At 52.5% G+C, this 21,778-nt stretch overlaps 3 protein-coding genes across 5 annotated transcripts in view; all 3 read right to left on the bottom strand.

Moving 5' to 3' along the window:
• Positions 1–10,131, bottom strand: part of NUP93 (nucleoporin 93) — an 82,971-nt gene extending 72,840 nt beyond the window's left edge. Inside the window, exons 1-3 of one of the 3 annotated variants that reach the window (XM_086758477.1) lie at positions 10,115–10,131; positions 3,089–3,302; positions 2,437–2,554 (exon numbers count right to left, since the gene is read on the bottom strand). In XM_086758477.1, coding sequence (XP_086614603.1) covers positions 2,437–2,554; positions 3,089–3,267 — 297 coding nt within the window. In that variant the 5' untranslated portion in view covers positions 3,268–3,302; positions 10,115–10,131. Of the gene's footprint in view, positions 1–2,436; positions 2,555–3,088; positions 3,303–4,981; positions 5,003–10,114 lie in introns of those variants that run through there. The other 2 variants (XM_086758478.1, XM_086758481.1) reach the window with 2 other exon arrangements.
• Positions 10,132–13,389: 3,258 nt separating this feature from the next.
• On the bottom strand, positions 13,390–14,586 carry LOC147599141 (metallothionein-2). The gene is made up of 3 exons (XM_086758091.1): positions 14,358–14,586; positions 14,210–14,275; positions 13,390–13,622 (listed from the first exon to the last, which is right to left on the bottom strand). The coding sequence occupies exons 1-3, from the start codon at positions 14,386–14,388 to the stop codon at positions 13,528–13,530; spliced, it is 192 nt and encodes a 63-aa protein (XP_086614217.1). The 5' UTR covers positions 14,389–14,586; the 3' UTR covers positions 13,390–13,527.
• Positions 14,587–19,535: 4,949 nt separating this feature from the next.
• On the bottom strand, positions 19,536–20,908 carry LOC104478618 (metallothionein-1). Its single transcript, XM_086758141.1, has 3 exons — positions 20,812–20,908; positions 20,363–20,428; positions 19,536–19,802 (listed from the first exon to the last, which is right to left on the bottom strand). Exons 1-3 carry the CDS (start codon positions 20,840–20,842, stop codon positions 19,708–19,710), a joined length of 192 nt encoding a protein of 63 aa, XP_086614267.1. The 5' UTR covers positions 20,843–20,908; the 3' UTR covers positions 19,536–19,707.
• Between the last annotated feature and the right edge of the window lie 870 nt (positions 20,909–21,778).

A 21,778-nucleotide genomic window follows, 5' to 3' on the forward strand; every position in this document is an offset into this window, starting at 1 on the left:
TTTCCTGGTCAGGAGGGTACAATTTTATCTGTATTCACAATATAAAAACTTATTTTAAAAGCACAGTATTCAGAATCTTAAACATTTTTATTAAGCTTGAAAACAATCAATGAGAAATTTCTTATTTACTAGATGACACACATGCACTTACACATGTGCTTCGTGTCAAGCTCCACTGGGATGGACTAGAATCCTATGAGAAACAGGCCATATAAAAATGTTCAGTCAATTAAAATGCCTTATATAAAGAAAGAAGTATCCAGCTTGTATTTCAAAATGTTTGAATTTCAAATTGTCTCTATGAGACAAAAGAAATCATTAACTTCTGTAGCAAAGAGACAGATTGAAAATGATGCCTAGACACAGAGGCATGTCAGAACCTAAACAGGCAAACGACCAATACTTAAGAAACTTTCAAGAAAGCCTACGCAAGGTAAGTACCCAGTTCCCACAGAAATCACCTGCAGTTGAAATTAATTGGTCTCAGATACCAAATTTGTTAAGCATGGCTAAAAATCTCTTGATTTCAGGTGGTAAAATATTTTAAAAAGAAAGTATCCTCCCACGTCCTTCAAGCTTTTCCAATGAAGAAATTTCATCTGTCACTTTTTTTTGTTTAAAAAAAAAAATGTTTATTTTTAATTTAAATAATTTTAAGAGTTTATAGCAAGCTTAGTCCATAATGTCAACCACCATGAATTCAAACTTAAACACTTCCTTTGTTAAAGAAATAAATGCATTCTAATGAAAAACATTCAAATATTGACATGAGTCATAAAAAAAAAATCTTGGTTAGGTAACCAGTAAAATAAAGTAAAATGTGAGTATTATGCAATCCTGTCTGTTTTCTCATATGCCACCAATCTCAGATCCAAAAACTCAAGAGTTCCACTGCTTCTGGGCTTGAGAATCTAGAATAAGATGGCTCTTTAAAGCATAAAGGAAAAACACCAGAAATCAAAAAGGAATTAACAGCAGTAGTAAACAAACAAAAGAAAAACCCCAAAAAAAGATTTATTGAAAAAATCTAGACAGAATGAGGTCAAGGAAGACATGTACCAAGTTTAACAGCACCAATTATAAATAGAACATAAGAAATTGGAACAAAATAATAAAATGAGAAAAGGTAGAAAGTGAAAAATGCCAGTGGTTTAGAGCTCTCACTCTAGGATCGTGCAATAGATAGAGTCTCCAGAGCACACTAGTTTTTAGTGAAAGAGAGGGGAAAAATCATCTGGGAAGGGTGAGAGAAGATAGCCAAATATGCCAGGAATTGCCAGAGGGTGAAGAGGTGCAAAAGCACAAGAAGAAATCTCATCTTCGAGAAACGTGTTGGATGCTCCCAGCAGTCAGTTCTCACACACGGTCCCCCCTCTGCATTCCCAGCCAGAGCACACACAGCCTGCCAGAAAGGCTATGGGCTTAGAGAATAGGAGATTAAATAAACCTGCTGGAAAACAGGAGACCACGGGGCTCCTAACACTAGAATGAGACTAGAATAAGGCCCCGGCATTTGGACAGCACCAGATGCTTAAATAAAACACACCATTAGATAAAAATGGGGTAACTTCACACACCTCCCTTCTCTCCTGAAGTTAAGTAGTTCAGGGCATACTACTTCTGTGAAAAAGAAGAGCTTACAACTCTTTCGACCCTCCTAACTTAGCTATCTGCCAGTAAAGAGAGAATGTAAGCTTCATTAACCAGTAATTCAGACAGTTATCTTCAACGCAACGCATAACATCAATTCCGTAACGTGTTCTTAACTAATAATGAATACCAGGGATTTCTTTATCATGAAGATATTCTACAAGGGCAGGCAAATATCATAAAGCAAAAATAGATCGGGTCACATTAATTTCTAATGCATCTGGAGAGATCTACAGGAAAATTTACAAGATTAAATCACACTGGTAAAGAATATGAAAGATGGCAAAGTCAGTCTACCACCAAGACAAGATTATGACATCTGAAATACAGTGAAAGGAAAAGCTATACTCACCTCCTTTGCATGTTGACTCAAATGCCCCCTATTCCAACACCTCAAAATTGCCAAGTGGTTCCACATATGTTGTTCCAATCAGTCACATAAAAACTTCTCTAAACTACGAAGGAGAGGTATCCCTGTGCAATTTAGGCTTCAAAGCCAACAAAGACAGGTTCTCAAAGGCAATAAGTACGTACCTAGCTCCTCTTGACTTCAGCGAGAGTTTGGAACTTAAAGTACTTCTGCTGATCTGGTACTTAATGCCGCTTCTGGCGGCCACCTCAAACATCTGTCACTGAAAGTAGCATGTCTCCCCTGTACTTCCTCTAGCCAGTGAATTAAACACAGGGCAAGACAATTTCCACAATGTGCCTAGAAGAGCTTTAAATCAGAACACAGGAATGGCAGTTACAACGGCAGTGTAATTCACGCGTCAGAAACGCTCCTACCTGAATGTCGGTGTCCTTCACAGGTTCAAGAGGCTCAAATGTAGTCGCTGCACTTAGACTCTCTAGTCGCTGAGATATGTGCGATATATCAAGCCCTCTAGACCCAAGAAGAACAGACCTGTAAGGAAGAAATCGTACAGGTATGAAATCAGTATTGAACAGGTAGAACTCCAAACACAAATTCATTGCCAATATTTAGGTCAGCAGCTCACCATGTATAGACAGTGCTCCCAGTAGCGTTATGAAAGCCACATAAAAACCAAACTTTGAACAGCCCTGGGTGTATATATCTAACCACATCAGCCCTGCTGAACTCCTTCTGCTGTTCCACTGCAGTACTGCACAGCTGCCAAGTCCTTCTAGATAGAAAAATTCTATAGCATGTTGGTAAATGTCTTCAGCAGGAGCCAGAAGAAGGTACTGCACTTTTTAGATTTAGTGCCTGAAATCAGGAAAGGTAGCTCCTCAGATAAATCATTCAATTACTTATTATTTTTCCCCCCCTTTTTTTTTTTCGTAAAACCAGCTTTGCAGTCATTCTGTTTCTTGCAGGCATGTCCTCCCAGCAAGACTCCCCACATGTTAGAAACCAAACCCATAAACAGCTTCTACCCTCTGCATAGGGTTGCCAATGTCGGGGCTGCGTACTTACGCCTTAACATCTGCAGTCTCCTGGGAAGTGCGGGTCAGAGTGCGGGAACGCAGGCGCTCCCCAGCTTGCTGGATCTCCTGCAGGTTGCGTTCTACATGAGGGAGCTCAGAGATACCTTCTGTCTCCGCTGCAAGCTGTTCTGCCTGCTGGAGAAGCTCTCCAAAGCCTTCGGTGTCCATCTCTGTTGCAGGTTTCACTCAGGATGCCCAGAAACCTTTAGAGAAAGAAAATTCTAGCTCAGCTATAGACAGTTCCTGTACCTATGGGGACACAGACCAGCAAGAGCATGTCTTCTAGAACAGGATACTCTTCTGCCCACCCTCCCCAAGCACTAAACATCAAGCAAATACTTTCAAGTGGTCTCAGAGCGCTTTGCTTTGCAGGACAGCGTTCTTAAGGCAGATCTATAGACCTGCCAGAAGTGGGATGCAGATGCCACATGACAGTTCATGTATTGCCTTGACACAAAGGAGAGTGAAAGCGGAGACGTCCCTGGGAATAATTTGGTGTTAATTTAGCTATAAACTAATTGTACATACATATATTTGTATATGTTATAAATGGAAACACATACATATGCATGCACAGATATGTAAGTATAGATATGAGGGCTGAAAACACACATAACTTATCAACATGAGCTTAAACTACCAGCAAACCAGACGAGCGTATACATGTATATAAAACAGCTGTAACTAGCCATCTACTAAAACGTGTTCATCCGTACATCATTAACCCTCAAAGTCAAAAGAAATAAGTACATGTTGTTCCAACATAGAAGATAAGTGTCTAACTTCAACACATGTGGAAAATTTTATGAATGTTTGCAAGAACTGCTTGCATACACCAAACAAAAGAACAGTTAAAGAAACTATACAGCGTAAGGCATGGGCTGTAACAGGGGAGGTCATTAGTGCATCACCAAAAATCAGAACGGAGCCTGTTATTTGTACAGAAAGGACAAAAATGTACGTGCTTGGGATCGACGTGGAAAAAACACATAGCTGCAATGGTGTTCACGTTAATGAAATACGAAACTCAAACCCTCAACTCCAGGCACCAAATCCATGATTTGCAGCTAAATCAGCTACGTGCTACGAGCACCTGGCACCTCCGTAAAGCCACGGGACATCATAGAAATCCAGTCTTGCTGAATGGTGCTACAGTCATGGGAATCTCCAGTACAATCTCTCTCTCATTTGCACCCTAACCCAAAGTGCCTGGGATCAAAAGACAAACCAGGTCTCAAGCATTAACTCCAGCTCTTTATCATTTACTCAAAAGTAAAAAACAACAGAGACTATCTGGTTCAAGGGAGCCCACAAAGAAGAAGAAAACAGGGCATTTTTACAAACCAAAACCAGTCTGCAATTCAAGTATTGCTTGGTATCCCTCAATCATACCAAAGCGATTTAACAGTACAATTTTAATATTCTTCACGTTCTCAGTCTCACCACCATTCTCAAGTACAACAGCACTGCTTCCGTCTGTCTGGACAAGTGATTTAAAAGCACTGCATGATGATTCATTCAGACATATGCAATTAGAAAGAGAAACTGATCCCTGCTGCCTGGGTGCCAGGACAAACCCAAACAGCCGGCATCCAGGAACGGAGAATTTCACAAGCGCTCCCCACCCACTTCTGGAAAGCTGGGAGCTACTGGAGGAGGCAGCAATCATACTCACACTGACTGTTAATCAGGTGAGATAGCAGAGACTGGATTTGTTTGAACAGATTAGCATGTCACCGAGATGGAGGGGAGCAGGGAGGGGTGCTGGTGGAAATAAGCAGTTTCATGCCCTGCAATGCAGTACAGAACATCTTTGCAGTGTTTACTTGCGATAACTCAGGTGCACCCCTGCCAGAAGCAGCCTCTGTTGGCAGACACTGACCAGCAAAGCCACACTCCGGTACAGTTAAGAATTGATCAGATCCTCCAGGAGCAGCAACTGCAAAAACAGCACAGACTTGAACTTGATTTGATCCAATCTGGTCCCCTTCCCCTTTTCATTACCAACGAGATAAAAAGCTAGGAGCATAAGAAGGCACTAACTTCTCAGAGCACTGAAATCAAAAGCATGGAGAATCAGTGCACCATAAAACTGCTCCCAAACCTGCACTTTATAGCTGTAGACTCCACATCAGTACTGTATAAGCTCTGTCCCATAAATATGCTGATGTAGGACAATTGCAACAACTCCGTGAGATTGAACTGAATTCAGCAAATACAGAGTAAACTAGTTATTCTGGAGTAAGCTAAACTACCTGTGATTACAACCAAGCACTGGAAATAACAGCAGAAATCTAGAGAGCCAACACTAAACAGCTTTTTCTAAGCGACAGAATTCAAATACTTCGACTAAGTAACAGCACGAACAACTTTGTCTCCACCCTGACAGAATTTACTGCATTCCAGAGACTGCAGTCTGACTCTTAATGCTGCTGTGCAAGACGGAAACTGCTACCACAGTAACGAGCAGAGCGATGGCAGATTTTCATGTCTGGCTGGGGAAGGAGCAACAACTGACACCTAAGGGAAAGAAAATACATGAGAAATTAAACTAACTTTTGTGAAATCAGATCGACCTTGGGCTAAAAGCCAGGACTGAAAAGGCTCTTCTGTAAAACAACTTTGATGACTTATCAATAGAAGCTGCTGCATTAGACTACTATTCCATTAAATCCCAGTTTAATGTTTCCCCAACATTTAAAACCACAAATAAACGCTATATATTGTACAGGTTGGCTGGATTTAAGCCAAAATGAAAGCAGAAAAGATGATGACAGGTTTCTTAAGTCTATTCAGAGGGATTACAAATTATGATTTATTACTTAAAACCCCCTAAAAACTCAAGGGCGCTGCAATGCTATCTAATGAAGAACGCTGTAGCTATTATACTCCAAATACGGCCACAATGAACTTTTTACTGTACTAGCCTCAGAAGGACGCAAAGCTGGAGTACTACAATGTGCGCGCAAGGGTCTGTTGTACGTCACATACTGACAGGCTTTGTGTCATCCAAATAATTAACTTTGAGAAATAGACTGAAAAAAAAAAAAACAACTCGATTTTTCTGGTGCTTTGAAAAAAAAGAAAGGAAAAAGACTTCACAGGGGAAAAGGAAAGCCTCACCCACTACATTCAGAATAGCTGATGGACCAACACAGATCCACAAGTCACAAAGAGATTCTTCAAAATGGGAAATAAAGAGGAAGAAACCCATCGTTGCCCTCTCACAGAGGCTTCCACCCTAGAGTGCTTAAGAGACGCAGTCCGATGAGTCAGGATCAGGTTCTTTTGGAAGGAAGACACAAGGGCACACGAGGAAGAGAAAGCGGGCAATTCTTTACTTGCTGCAGCCAAGATCTGAGGCCAAAGTGTTTTTTCTACAGGTTTCAAGCCTGAGCTGCTACAGATAGCGTAGCAGCTTCTGTCTACTAAGCTAAACATGAATAAGTAAAAGTCGCATTCCGCAGGCCTGGGGAATTCTGTGTGAGCAGCAGTAATAATACACAGCTCTCACACAGCACTTGCATAAGCAGACATCCAGACATTTCAGAGAGGAAGTCAGCAACGTGATCCCCATGTTACAGAGAGGGGAAATGATGATTAAGAAATTCTGTGATTAAGAAATGCAGAGATGGAAATCAAAAAGCAGGGGATCAAATTTTTGTTTGTTTTTAAAGGAAAGCACAATGACATTCACAGGATACTAGTTAGACACTGAAATAAGCTGCCTTCTAAGGCCGCAGACACTCTGTCACTGGAGCTTTTTAAGAGTAGGAGAGGCATAAAATAGAAACGGTGGAGACCTACTGACCCGCTCACCAGGAGCGGAGACACATCACTGAGGTCAACTCCTGAGGTCTCTTCCTGCCTTATTTTTCATGTTCTAGAAGTGGAAGCAACCAAGTACAACCCAAATGTCTGTTGCACATTTTCAATAGATCACCCTCTTGTACTTAAAGAACAATAATAAATATTTAATCAAACCTAGCAAAGGGAAAACTTCCATATCCTAGCTATGCTATAAACATATTAAATCAGGATAAGCCACCTAAAAAACAACTACCTGAAAGCTCCAAGCTATTCTTGGTACTCCATCTGGTATGACAGCCCGTTCCCCCAGCAACAAAAGGCTGGTGCAGGAAAATCCTGAATAGGCCACATAATCTTCCAAACTTTTTTTTTCTTCTACCACCTACCAATTAATCCTCCTCTGCCTTCCCACTGTGGTTTAATCCCTGTCAGCAACTAAGCACCACACAGCCACTCGCTCACCCCCTGCTCCCCAGGGGGATGGGGGAGAAAATCGGAGAGAAAGGAAGACTCCTGGGTTGAAATAAAAAGAGTTTACTAGGACAGGAAAGGAAGAGATAATAATAATATTACTCTCTATATATAATGACAATAATAACAATAATAGTAGAGTATAAAAAGCAAACAACGCAAAGTTTCTCACCACCTGAGGGCTGATACAGCCCATCTCGAGCAGCAGCCACGGAACCGAGAGCAATCTTGGAATGATCCCGAGCAGTGAGAGGGCTGCCCCCCTTATATACGGAGCATAACGTTTATGGTATGGAATACTTCCTTTGGCCAGTTGGAGTCAACTGTACTGGCCACACACCTCCCAGCTTCTTGCACCAGTACATTAGCAAAACCCGGGAAGCTGAGAAAAGTCCTTGATCTCTTAGCAACAGCCAATAACATCAGTGTATTATCAGCGTTCTCCACATACCAAACCCCATACTAAATCCAAAACAGCAGCTGGGAAGAAAACTAGCTCCATCCCAGCCAAAACCAGGCCACTCCCATGAAGACTACCAGTCCTGTATGTTTTGCTCATCTGTAGGTAGACATGCAAAAGTCCAATCTTTTTATGACCTCAGAGCTCTTACACTAAATATGTTGAACAAAAATGTTTTTCAAAGTTTTAAAGGCACCAGCATTCAGTTATTTGTTCTTGCACTGTGGGCAAGGGCAAACAAGGGCACACGACTCTTCTCTATCCTGTTTATTATTTAACCTGGAACCAAACAGTAGGCATTTTAAACTATTTCTCCCAATATACACTATCACACATTTGTCAACACTGCCTTTTATCTGCCGTCTGACTTTGAAGCTCCTCACAGAGGTCTCAAGTCCCCACTGTCCTGAATAACTGACTCAGCTGGCAGTTTTGCCATCTCATCCCTCTCCCTCTTTTCCAAACACTTAGGACTTATTTTAAGCACCTGACTCTCACCCAACTCAGCAGGGCACTAACTTCCACGGGGTGGCAAACTGCCCCTCATTAAATAGAGAGTCTGGTATTTGAAATTCCTTGGATGAAAACCCAGATCCTCCCACTGAATTTCCTACGATATTATCGCCACGGGAACATTATGGATTTAGATCACATAACCACATACATTCTCCAAGAAATTTTTAAGCTTTTCCTATTTGTAAGCCCCTAGAAGCTTTTGCAAGGAGTCCCTTTAGAGACACAACATAAGTGAACAGCAGTAAAGCCCAGAAGAACTGGCTTTTCTTTGTCACCCTCACCTTAGTTCTCCATGACCTGACTACTGTCCCATAGGACAACATGGCCAAACTGAAGGAGGAGGGAAGTAGCCCTTGTTCACACTTGGACTGTAACTCAACCCCTTCCACTCACTGTGAATATATTCTGGTTTAGGATAATGTTGGGACACAGACAGCACCCAGTACTCCACAGTAGTTGCTAATTAAATACTGATACCCAGCTCAAGTTCTAACACAAAGGCAGTTCCACATCACGTCACAAAAGCTTGGCTGTTGTCGGCAGCTGGGACCAAACAGCGAAAGTAAGTTACTTTGTACACTTTATGATGACTTTGAGAAAATCAAAGCCGTAAAATGGAGTAAATCTTGTATAGGAGAGACTACCAAATAGCATTCTTTAGGTTCAGAAATAGAGTTCTGCATCCAAGGTGCTCTGTAAGTAATCCTTATAGTCATTTCCACCAGTTTTGCACAAGGAATCACCACTGGTGTTGGTAGAGAGGACTTGTGAGCCAGGGTTAGGGGAAAGGGCTAGTCATCATCCTTATTCAAGGACAGTCTGAAGGGTCCACGATGTGTTTAAAGAGAGCTGTCCTCTCTTGCATCAAACTTACCGATCTGAAAAACACAAGAGTCCTGAGTATCATGTATGGTTCATCTTCTGCATTCAAAAGTCTTCTATAGTCTGACAGGCATAGAGGAAAGCAACGTGTGGCAACTACAAGGTCACAAGAGCTTACCAAAACCTGCTGCTTGAGCCAGGGACAATGTAGAGAACACTGTGCCTTTCCTGAGCTCCCACCACCAGAAGCCCGGCAGCAGGTGCTGTTTCCTCAGTCAGGAAGCAACCACTACCCCTGCCATAGCGAGGGATAAGCCCCACACAAGCGACCTGAAACACTGAGGCCAAATCACATGCACAGACAGACCCACCCTCCTGACACCTCCCCATTCAAACAACGAGCTGCTTCTTCCTGAAGCATCAACACGGCACCTTGGTTAAATGCTAAGCTCCCCTTCTACAGCTGGGCTTTGCATTGCCCACCAGCACAAACCAGCCTGGATGAAGAGAACACCCCTCGCACACACAGAGCCAGCCTCGATGCTTTAACGCGAGCCATTTTGCGGGCAGACACACACAGAAACCCCCGAGGAGTCCCAGAAAGGCCCACGGGGAGGCCTGCGAGTGCCCCTCACCAGCGCCCCGCCGCAGCGGCCCGCACTGCGGCTGAGTCGCTCGCCAGGGAGCGGGGCTGGTCACGCCCTGCCTCAGGCAGCCGCCTCCCTGAGGGGACTCTACCCAGGGGAGGCCCCGCCGGAGCCCCCCACCGCAGGGCCCGCCCTGCCGCCGAGAAGAGGGAGCCCCGGGAAGGGGGAACGGCTGCCGATGGCTCAGGACCCGGCGAGGAGGGAGGCTGGAAGGCGCCAGCGCGCACCGAAGGAGGGAGGGAGGGAGGGAGGGAGGGGAAGCCATGACACTGCCGCGAGGCGCCCTCACCTGCCCGCCGCGCCGGCCGCCGCGCCTGCCGTCCCCGCGCCGCGCGCCCCGATTGGCCGCCCTCACGCCCTTCCCCGCGCTTCCATTGGCCGAGCGGCTGCGCTTCCCGGCGCCGAGCCCTCCCATTGGTCCAGTCGCCGCACGTCTCCGCGCGCCGGCTCCCGCCCCTTCACGACAAGAACTTTATTGAGGCGCTGGGAGGCGGACACGGACAGCGTGTTGGGAGGCCGGGGCGGGGGGGGGGGAGGCGGTGCGGTGCCTCCGGAGGCCGCGGGTTCGAGGCTGGCCCCCGCCTCTCCGCAGCGTGTGCTCGGTGCAGAGATTTGGGACCCCATTAGAGCGTGGGGCGGCCCATAAGCACTTCTGCTAGAAATTACAGCCCCGCGAGAGCTGCCCCAACTCCACTGGCCCTGCTTCAGGTCTCCGAGGAGGTGAAGGTGACTCGCAGCCATTCCAGCTCAGCCGCCTTCCCCAGAAGAAAAAAAAAAAAACCAACAAACCTGCAAACTCCCACTTTTCCCCCTCCGAGGCAGTGAGGTTGCTCTCCCCGTGCTGTGGCGCTTGCTGGTTGTTCAGCAGCTGGCTAACCACCCCGGAAAACCAACGTTTCCCAATGCTGGGTGCCCGCCTGGCTCCCCAGAGCCTGCGTTCTTTGTAAACCTGGAGTTTGAACTCCTGCTGCTGTACTCAACGCCGCACGCCGAGACCTGGCGCGCACAAAGCGTGTCTTCCCCGTGGCACAGGCTGATCCGTGCCCTGGGGCCTGCTGTTTTTGGGCTTGGCCCTAGGGTGCCCAGTCACACCCTCTGCGGACCTTCATCCCGAAAATTAGCAGGGGAGAGCGCTCGTGGCACCGGGATGTTTGGGGCAGACACTTTGTGGGGTGCGTGGGACGCCGGTAGGATGCCCTGGTGGGACAGGTGTCCTGGTGGGACGGGTATCCTCTGGTGGGACGGGTGTCCTCTGGTGGGACGGGTGTCCTGATGAAGCGGCGCTGGGACCCGGAGCCGGCAGGTGGCAGCAAATCCTCATGGAAGCGCTCGGCTGCGCCGGGCCCGCAGCCGCCCGCCCCGGGGGGTCCGCTTCGGCAGGGGTGGCGGCCCTCTGCGAGGGTACGCGGGCCGCCCGTCCCCTCTGCGCTGGGTGCGCTGGGTGCGCTGGGTGCCTGTGCCCTGTACATGAGGTGCACCGGGTGCACGTCCCCGAGGACAGGGCGCCCATCCCCTCTGCACACGGCACCTGTCCCCTCGGCCGCCCCCCGCCGGGTGCCCGTACCCTCTGCACACGGCACCTGTCCCCTCGGCCGCCCGTCCCCTCTGCACTGGGTGCCTGTCCCGTGTGCGCGTGTCCTTGTCCCCTCTGCGCACGGTGCCCGTCCCGTCTGCACAGGGTGCGCAGGGCGCACAGGCTCCCGCTTCATTAAAAAGCAGGGGTTTTTTGTTATAGAAAACACTCCCGAGGGGGTCAGAAAGCCCCCAGTCACCTCACCGGGAGCAGCTACAGGCAGCGCCGAGTGCTGGGCACACCCCAGGCCAGCACCTCCCGTGGGCACCTGCGCCCATCCCGCCGGCCTCGTGGCTTTCCCCACCCCGAATCACGCCTGCGGAGACTGGAATGGGCGATGAGCCAGGGGTCCACAGCTCTCGGGCTGCTGGACGAGTGCAGGGGCAGAACCAGGAGCAGGCAGGGGAGGCTGGCAGCCGGAGGTGCGTGCCCACGTACCACCCTGGCACAGAGCTGGGAACAGGGAGCGGTTGATGCCCGGGGCGCTTCCTGAGAGGGGAAAGCCCCATCGGCACCCCAGCTTTGTTTCGGGTGCCTGCAGCCCCTCAGCTGCCTCCTGGCTGGGGTTGCAGCCCTGCTGCAGCGGGCTCCAGCATCAGGGCCACATCAGCCTCCCTGACAGTCTTATTTTCCAGCAAAGCACCTTCCCATGAGATTCATTGGGTTGTTTTTTTTTTAAATGCATTTAGGGCAAGGCAGGCCCTTAAGCCCCGTCTCCAGCCTTGAGTCTCTCCTGCAACAGTTGGTGCTGGGAGGCTGCTTAGGCAAAAGATGCGCTCCTGCAATAAGGCAACACATTTAAAAGGCAAATGGGTGCTGAGCTGAGTGTCGCTTTTCTCACCAGCGAGCCTGGGCGCTCATTCCAGAGCCATGTGCTGAAGCTGGGCAAGCTTTTAGGGAGAAGATGAGCAGCTCCCCTGGGTACCTGAAGGATCCCAGCAAGGGGCTGGGCATTAGGGACTGGCAGTGCCACGCTCCCTGCTTCTCATGCCACCTAGTCTAGCAAAAAAGGACTGGGGGGTGTCTGGGTGCCCTCATTTCAGGGCTGCCCCAGTGTGTTGCTTTTTGAATTTGTGCTGTCTCTGGTGCCTGGCCACCAAGGGCTGCAGGGGACATCCCTGGCCAGCTGAGCTGTCCCCCTGTCCCAGGAGGCAGGGAAGGGGTGACACAGCAGCAGTGGGGTGCCAGCCTTGGGAGTTGGGCTGGGAACTTGCCCCCAGGGCCAGACACACCCCAGAGATGGGTACAGGCAGGTAGCAGCAGCCGTCTCAGCCAGCGGCAGAAACTCCCGTGCATAAAAAGCAACTTTCACTTGGCAGAGACTTTCGGAAGCAAAACAGCAGCCCACACAGCTTCCCATCGCCACCCCCACCCCCCCACCCGCCCCCCGCAGCCACCCACCATCAGGGCAGCCAAGTGCTGCATTTAACCTACACTGGGCTTATTCACAGCTACAGTTGTCTGCCCTCCTGGACCTGGAGGGCATCACAGCTCCAAGCAAGGTGCTCCCAAAAAAAAAAAAAAATCTAGAAAAAAGTGCTTGGAGGTCATGCCCAGGGCTGGAGGAGCTGGGCACTGTAGCTGGCGGTATTCAGCACGGAGAAGCTGCAGGGAAAAAGTCCCTTTGGGGATGATCTACTCTGCAAACAGATTGGAGTCTGCAAAGCACCAGCTCTTGGGGGGCTTTGTGTCCCTGTCCATGAGGCAGCTGCACTGGGGTTTGGCCAGGTGCCCTCCAGCAGCAGCACAGGGCCATGCTGGAGGACCAGCACCTTGGAAATGCCCAGAGACACCTGACATGCAGGATGAGGTCCATCCCCTGCCCCAGGAAGCTGCTTTTCTCCCCCAACGAAGTGCAAAGCCCATTTGAGGAAGGCCATAGGGGCTGTTTGCGAGTAGGCCCCCACCACCCCAAGGCAACAATTCCCACACAAGTCATGAGTGGTGACAGGGCTCAGCCTCCACCCTAGCCCAACAGCAGCACTCATACCTTCAGCCAAACTCCTTTATTTCCATCCAGTTTCACCACTGGTACAGAAAATACAAAACATGAAAAAATAGGGTTTTTTGTGCCCCCCACCCCCCCATCCCTGAAGCGTTCTGGCTATTTACAGGCAGAGGCGAGCGGCTCAGTGGCAGCAGCTGCACTTGCTGCTGGTCGGCTCCTTGCACACGCAGCCCTTGGCGCAGTTGCTGCAGCTCGCAGGGCAGCAGGAGCAGCAGCCTGAGGGGGGGACACGAGAGTTAGGGGGGGGCTGGGAAGGGAGGGGGGGTCCCATGGGACAGGGGCAGCCTATGGAGAGTGGGAAACACCCCTTTACACCCCCCCCCCCCCCGCACCGCCCCCCATGGGCAGGGCTGGGATCCCAATAGGGCAGAGGGTCTCCCCGGGGGTCCTACAGGGTTAGGGGCACCCTCCCAAAACGGAGTAGGGAGGGCTCCACGGAGGCAGAGGGAGGGAAAACTATGGGGGTCTTACAGGGCATGAGCACCCCCCCAAAGGGGAGCAGGGGGTTTCCAGGACATAGGGGAAGAGGAAGGGACCCCCGGGTCCCACAGGGCTGCAGCACCCCCATGGAGGGGCAGTGGGGTCTCCAGAGCAGATCCCACAGGACAAGGGGAGGGGGTCTCTATGGGGCAAGGGTGGGGAGGTCCCCATGGGGGTCCCGCACGGCAAGCGGGGGCTCTCCTATGGGACAGGGCGGTGCCCATGGGGGTTCCGAGGGGATGGAGGAGTTCCTCTAGGGAATGGCTAGGCACTCCCCTGGGGCAGGACCCCTACCCCCCTCCCGGGCTGAGCCCCCCACTCACTCTTGCGGCAGCTCCGGCAGCGGCAGTTCTTGCACTTGCAGGACCCGGCGCAGGAGCAGGAGTCACCTGGGGCGGGAGAGCGGCCGTCAGCGGGGACCGGACCCGACGGGACGGGAGCGGCCGGGCACGGCCGGGACGGGGCGCTTACCGGCGGCACACGTGCAGTCCTGGGGGTCCATGGCTCGGCGGGTTTCGGTTCAAAGCGACCTAGCTCGGATCAAGACGACGTGGCTCGGCTGTGCTCGCAGCGGTACCGAGCGGCTCCCGCCGTCCGGTATTTATGGCCGGGAGGCGCGGGGCGGTGCTCGGCGCTGCGCACGGCGGGGCTGTGGGGCCGTGCTCAGCGTGGGGCCGTGCTCAGCGTGGGGCCGTGCTCACCGCGGGGCGGTGCCGTGCGGCCGTGCTCAGCCGGTGCCGTGCTCAGCCGGTGCCGTGCTCAGCCCGGGTCATTGCCCTGTCCGCCGCCCGCCCCCCCCCCTCGCCTCGCCCCGCCTCGCCCCGCCGTCGGCTCCCAGCCAGGGGGTCCCACCCGCACCCCTTTCTGCCACCAGCCCCCCGGGCGGGGTGCTGCATCCTTGGGGGCCCAAGACGCTGGGAAGATGCCAAGGGCTGGTGGGGGCGTGACAGCACTGGGATGGCACCGCCACCAAGTCCCGCACATTTGGGACAGCCTCGCTGTGCTTCCTGGCCCTTCCCAGCCCCGTGTGCCCAGAGCTGGGGTGCAGCTGGGCCCCCTTCCCTTGGGGAGACCGTGGAACGCACGTGGCTGTCCGTGGGGATGGGACTCAGAGTGGGGCAGCCCCTGTGGGGCTGGAGTGCTCGGCTGGTCCCCCAGGAGGGGTGAGCCCGGGGCTGCAGCAGCGGGATGCGGCACGGCAGCATGGCACCCCCAGCCAAGGGCTGTTGGGAATCACGGCTTCCCGGCACCACTGGTGCCCGTGGGTTTTCCCCCTTGTCGTGGCGTTTACGTGCCAATTGGCTTCCACTGCCCTGCTTGTGCCCGCGGCCGGCTTGGCACCCGGCACGGAAAACAGCAGCTGGGCCAGGGACAGGCTGTGCCCGAGCCCGCTGGTGGTGTCGCAAACGGGGCAAGCGTGGGCTTGAAGCTGGCACTGCAGATGGGGTCCATCCCTGTAGACCCTGGGCCAGCAGGCCCGGGGACCAGGAGGGGGTTGGTGGCTCTGGGTGGCTGTGCCAGGGAACGGCTCGTGCTTCTTTGCAAAAACACTAACTTTTTTTTTTTTTTTTTTCCTGGCAGTGTTTTGCAGGCAGCAGCGAGGGAGTGTAAATATGAGGCTGAGCCAGCAAGCATTGCATTCGCCGCTGGCTGAGCGGGAAAGGAGTAAAGGTGAAATCACGGTACACGTGTGGTCTTACTGCACGTGTGGTGTTATTGCACGTAAACATGGGTTGGGAAATCACTTCCCAAACACCCGCCCAGCACAGTGCTGCCAGCTGGTCCACTGCTCCCCAGTGGGAGCACTGCTCGATGGGCTCCGGTGCACCTCCGTTTGAAGAAAGGAGAGCCTCCCGCTATCCAAAATGGGGATGCGCACCCCGCCATTGGGCTGGACCAGAAAGTGGGGAGTGAGCGTGCAGGGGCGAGGCTGAGGGGGAGGCAGGCGAATTCCCAGATTTCTGGTAATCCTACACGTCACCCATGGACGGACTGTCCTGGATCCTGGAGCACGTGGCCCTGAGCCCTCGTCACAGTGAGCAGGAAGGGGCAGTGCAACATCCCCTAAGGACGGTGCATGGAGGCGGGGCGGGAAATGATCCCAGAAAATGCCCTGTTTCCCAATCGAGGCATTTCCAGTGAGTAATGAAGTCATCCCGCAGTGAGACAGGGAGGGATGAGCTGTGTCTCGCCTGAGACGTAGGTTTGCCAAAATGCCGGGGTGCAGAGCATGTGCCGGATGCTAAAGGAGAGAGGGGACCTCGAGGGGTTTCCCGCATCGTTGCTGGTACTCTGATTTCCTGGGGCCGGCACGGAGCGGTTAATCCCGATGCTGTTCCCGTGTGAGAGGAATGCCGGGTGCAACTCTCATTTTATAGCAGCCATAAAGCGAGCAGAGGAACTGCAGCTGCCCAGCACACATCTCAGGGAAGCTGAGCTTCCAGGACCCCTGTGTGCCCCCCACTTCCCACGCAGGCAGGGGACAGCATTCAATAGCTGCTCTCCATCGCGCTGCCGTGGGGCACAGGGACGGGGAAGGGACTGGGCCATGGGGCAGGACTGATGCAAACCCCCTCCTAGTGTGGGTAAGGGATCCAGTGGCATCCCCCACAAAATCTTTCTCTGTGAATTGGAAAGAGATGGATTTGATGGATGGACTGTTTGGTGGATGAGGAATTGGCTGAATGGTCACATCCAGAGAGTAGTGGTCAACAGCTCGATGTCTAGATGGAGACCAGTGATGAGTGGTGTCCTTTAGGGGTCCGTACTGGGACCAGCACAGTTCCATATGTTCATCAACCACATAGGTAGTGGGATCAAGGGCACTCTCAGCAAATGTGCAGATGACTCCAAGCTGAGTCATGTGGTCAACACTCCTGAGGAATAAGATGCCATCCAGAGAGACCTGGACAAGCTGGAGAGGTGGGCCCATGAGGTTTAACAAGGCCAAGTGCAAGGTCCTGCACATGGGTCGAGGCAACCCCCAGTATCAGTACAGGCCGGGGGATGAAGGGGTAGATAGTGTAGAAGGACTTGGTGGATGAAAAGTTGAACATGAACCAGCAATGCCTGCTTGCAGTTCAGAAAGCCAACCACATCCTGGGCTGCGTCAAAACAAATGTGGCCAGCAGGTCAAGGGAGGTGATTCTGCCCCTCTACTCCACTCTGGTGAGACCCCACATGCAGTACTGCATCCAGTTCTGGAGCCCCCGACATAAGAAGGACATGAACCTGTTGGAGCGAGTCCAGAGGAGGCCACAAAGATGATCAGAGGGCTGGAGCACCTTTCCTATGAGGACAGGCTGAGAGAGTTGGGACTGTTCAGCCTGGAGAAGAGAAGGCTCCCGGGAGACCTGATAGCGGCTCTCCAGTACCTAAAGGCAGGTTGTAAGAAAGATGGGGATAAACTTTTTAGTAGGACCTGTAGTGATAGGATGAGGGGAATGGTTTTAAACTAAAAGAGGGTAGATTTAGACTAGATAGAAGGAAGATTTTTTTTTTTTACAATGAGGGTGGTGGAACACTGAACAGGTTTCCCAGAGAGGTGGTGGATGCCCCGTCCCTGGAAACATTCCAGGCCAGGTTGGATGGGGCTCTGAGCAACCTGATCTGGTTGGAGATGTCCCTGCTCCTTGCAGGGGGTTTGGAGTGGATGGGTTTTAAAGGTCCCTTCCAACCAAAACCATTCCGTGATTCTATGAAACCTACCAGGAACAGCAAGGCTGGAAGGATGCTCTCAGCCCTGCTGGTTAAACCACACGTTTGGGGATAAATCCCATTAGCAACCACTCCTTCATGCTTGTTGTGGGCTCACCAACAATGTTTTTGCATGGCTGGCACTTAAATCTCTCTGGATAGGAAGGAATAAAGATAACCATGCTATTTGCAGAGTAGAGCTCAGTTTGATGCTCCAGAGCTGATGCTGTGCCCTGCCTGTGGCGTGCCTGCCCTGCCCTACATTCAGCTGGCGTAGGGACATGCTTCACACCCATCAGAAGCAGTGGAGTGATGGTAACATCTCAGGTGACACCCTGGGGAAGGAAAGAGCCCTCCTGGAGCAAGGGTTTAACCCCTGGGCATTGGCACCTCGAGCAGCTGGTGGCCAGGGATGGCCTCGGCCGTGCTGAAACCCTGGCTGAGTCCTGGCAGCAGCGGCTGGATGGGTCAGGAAGGGTTTCGCAGCTAAAAAGAGGCCATGAAAGGCTTTATTTGGGATGGGGACAGGCAAGACCCTTTGTGTGTCCTGGGAAGCAGCACGGTGCCGCATGGCACCTGGGGTGCAGCACCTTGGCAGCAGCGTGGCTGTGCTTGGGCAAGGCGAGCATCACACCCCGGCGTGGGTATCGCATCCCATTGTGGGAATGGCACCCTGGCGTGGGCTTTTGTCCTGGTTTCAGCAGGGATGGAGTTAATTTTCCTCTCAGTAGCCGATATGTTTTGGATTTTGGATGTGAAGAATGTTGATAAACACACTGATGTTATGAGTTGTTGCTAAAGAGACCAAGGACACTGTCCAGCTTCCCAGGTCTCACTAATGTGCAGGTGCACCAAGCTGGGAGGGAGACAGCCGGAACAGTTGACCCAAACTGGCCAAAGAGAGTATTCCATCCCATAAACATCATGCTCAGTATATAACTGGAGGTTGGCCAGGCACGGCCTTGCTCTCCCTCTCACTCCTTTGCTTTCTGCTTTGTTTTATTTCCATGATTGCTGCTCAGGATCATTAAGATGTCAGGTGGTGAGAAATCATGCATCGTTCATTTTAAATATTTTAGTATCCTTAGATTCTGTTATTATTGTAATTTTTCTTTGCTATTCTAGTAAGCTGTCTTCATCTTAACCCAGGATTTTTCCTTTCTTCCTGATTCTCTCCCTCATCCCCCTGGGGAGGAAGAGCGAGCAACTGCATGGTGACCAGGGCTGAACCACAACAGCATTGCAACCCAGCACGGGCATCCCACCCCATTGCAGGCATTGCGCACTGGCACAGGCATTGTAACCCACTGCAGATATCGCATCCCGTCACAGGCGTTGCACTCTGGCACGGGCGTTACATCCATCATGGGCATCATAACCCATCACTGGCATTGCACCCCAGTGTGAGCATCACATCCCATCACAGGCATCGCACCCCATCACAGGCATCCAGGCCACCTGGGGCTCCCCGCAGAAGCTCCCTGGCAGGCTGGCAGAGGTGGCACGGGGAGAAGCAGGGTGGTTCTTCCAGCCAGTTCAATGAAACTGCCAGCAGGAAAACTAAACCTGTTTCCCCGCTGCTCCACCTGCTGTGGAAACGTTACCCCTGGAAATGGGTAGGGCTGCAGCGGTTATTACACTGTTGGTGAAGGCTTGTAATAACGAGCTGCTCATTAGCCCTGAGGATTTCTGGTGGAGGGAGAGAGCATGGGATTTGCCCTTGGGTAACAACAGGGTGGGGGAAAAAAAACCCCAACACACCTATAAATTACCTTGTTGTGCAGGGAAAGTGTTAAAACAAGAGTCAGAGCTGCTGGTAGGAAGGGCAGAGCCAAGACTGGAAGAAAGGAGCAAAAATAAGACACGGGCTCTTTGCCATGACCCGCCAAACGCGCTGCCCTCCCGCTGCTCAGGGAAACCGCCCCGTCCGACAGAAGTGCCAGGCTCCTTACAGACCTTTATATACACATCACTTTATTTAGGCAGCTTATTACATCTCACAAGTGGCAAACGCTAAACATATCTGAACATATATAAAAAAAACAAACCAACATAGACAATAAGGTTATTCTTCTTCTCCGGCCCCCCAGATGTGCAGCACCCCCTGATGTGCAGCTGGGGGTCCCTATTTGCAGCAGCTGCACTTGGCAGAGGGGGGTCCCTTGCAGACACAGCCCTGCGCGCACTTGGCACATCCCGCTGGGCAGCAGGAGCAGCAGCCTGTGGTGGGGAGAAAAATAAGTCAGGGGCATTCCCAGGGGGGGTCTCAGGGTGGGGGGGAGTCCCATGGGTGATGGCTGGTTTGGAGATGTCCCATCAACCCCTGTATCCTCCCCTTTTAGCAGCATCCCCATCCCCAGTGGCATCTCCTGGGGTGTTTTTGCATCCCAGGCCGGTGCTGGGGAGGCAGCAGGAGGGTGCAGGACCCCCAGGGGCTCCCCGGGCCCCCCCAGATCCTCTCTGTGCAAACTCTCCCACTCCCTGCTCTGCCCGGGGCTGGTGGCATCAGGAGCAGCGGGAAGAAATCCCAGTGCTGGTTTCCTCCTAAGTCTGGGGGACCAGCAAGGGGTACGCTGAGTTTTGGGTTATAGCAGGTGGCTTGTCTTGCTTGGGGGTGTGGGAATTCACCCTGTGCTACTTTGGGGGCAAAAAATACAGGAGGAATAAACTCATCTCTGGTAGTACTGAGCCTGATTTGATTCAGTCTGTCTAGGGATGTGTCGTGAAACCCCCCACAAGTGTTTCTGCCCCTGCTGTGTACTTGAGGACCCCCCCCTTACCTTTTTTGCAGGATGTGCATTTGCAGTTTTTGCATTTGCAGTTGTCCCCGCAGGTGCAGGTGCCACCTAAGACACAGAGAAAAGGAGAAAAAGGATTGAGTGATTGTGGTGGGAGGGGATCCCCACATCCCTGGGGATGCTCCGAGGCGAGGGCCGCAGGGAGAGCATCGCCACCCCTCCGAGCATCCACTCTCCAGCAACACCGGCCGGGGCTGATGCTTCAGCCTCGCTGGGTGGGAAGGTCACGGCATTCCCGGCCGCTTCCCGGTGAGATGCTCTCCAGGTGCAACACCACAGTGCTGGGAGAGGATTTCAGCAGCCAGCCCAGCCAAGATGAGAGCATCAGCGAGAGCAGAAGAGGCTGGCAGGCAGGAGCATCAGTGATCCCGCCGGGATGCTCCAGCTCCCGCAGCCTCCCGGGGCCGAGGTGGAGGCAAGCGCTGGCTTACCGGTGGCACAAGGGCAGTCCTGGGAGTCCATGTCTGCCTGGGCTGGGTGCCGGCGGTCGGAAGCGTTGAGTAATGGGAAGAGCGGCTTTGGCAGGACTCGCAGCCGCCTCCTATTTATCCTTGGCCAAGCGGGAACGAGTGCAAAACCTCCGCCCCTCGCAGCCTGCGCACGGCTCGACCTGGCACCTGCCCCGGGTGCTGCTGATTCACTGCCCGGCCTGCCGGGCAAGAGCCGGGGTTCCCATGTCCCCCCTCCCCGGGGTGCTGGGGGGAGCAGGGGGGGCTGCCTGGGCGGCCACCGCTCCCCGCTGAGGTGTTGGAGGGGTGCAGAGAATGGCCAGCTCTCATCACACGGATGGCACCTGCTTTGGGAGCACTGCTGCGCTCCCATGGGCTGGGTCCTGAGGGGGGGCACCCAGGGAGGCCCCCGCAGCCCGACTCTTTTCCAAAATCAAGCTGCTGAGCCCCTGGATGTCTCAGGCGGGGCTGGAGGGCGGGGTGCATTGACCCCAGGGGTGTCACCGCTGCAGGGAGCGCTCAGCCCCCTCCTCCCAGAGCCGGCACAGTGGGGTGATGGGGAGCTGGCACAGCGGGGTGACAGGGATGTGGTCCCCTGCCCCAGACCTCTTCCCGTGGTTCTGACACCCTCCCCTCGAGCGGGAGCAGCAACAAGCCGGACTGGCCTGGCCGGAGCCTGCCATGCCCTCCCAGCGCCCCAGGACGGCGGCACCCTCGTCCCCTTGGCGCCACACATGGCACCTCGGGGGCCCCATCTCCTTCCCAGCTGCGATGCTCCGTCCCACTCGTCTGAATTAATTTCCGCACACCATTAGCCGGATGTGCAGGGGAGGAGGGTGGCGGGCGAGCTGCCATCACCCTAGTCAACTCCTCCGGCGGGTTTTACCCACCCCCTCGAAAGAGCAGGGAGGGTTTGGGGTGGAAGGCATGAAAAAAAAAAGATGGAATG

Source organism: Chlamydotis macqueenii, chromosome 13, assembly GCF_036417535.1.
Source record: "Chlamydotis macqueenii isolate bChlMac1 chromosome 13, bChlMac1.mat, whole genome shotgun sequence".
NCBI classification, from domain to species: domain Eukaryota; kingdom Metazoa; phylum Chordata; class Aves; order Otidiformes; family Otididae; genus Chlamydotis; species Chlamydotis macqueenii.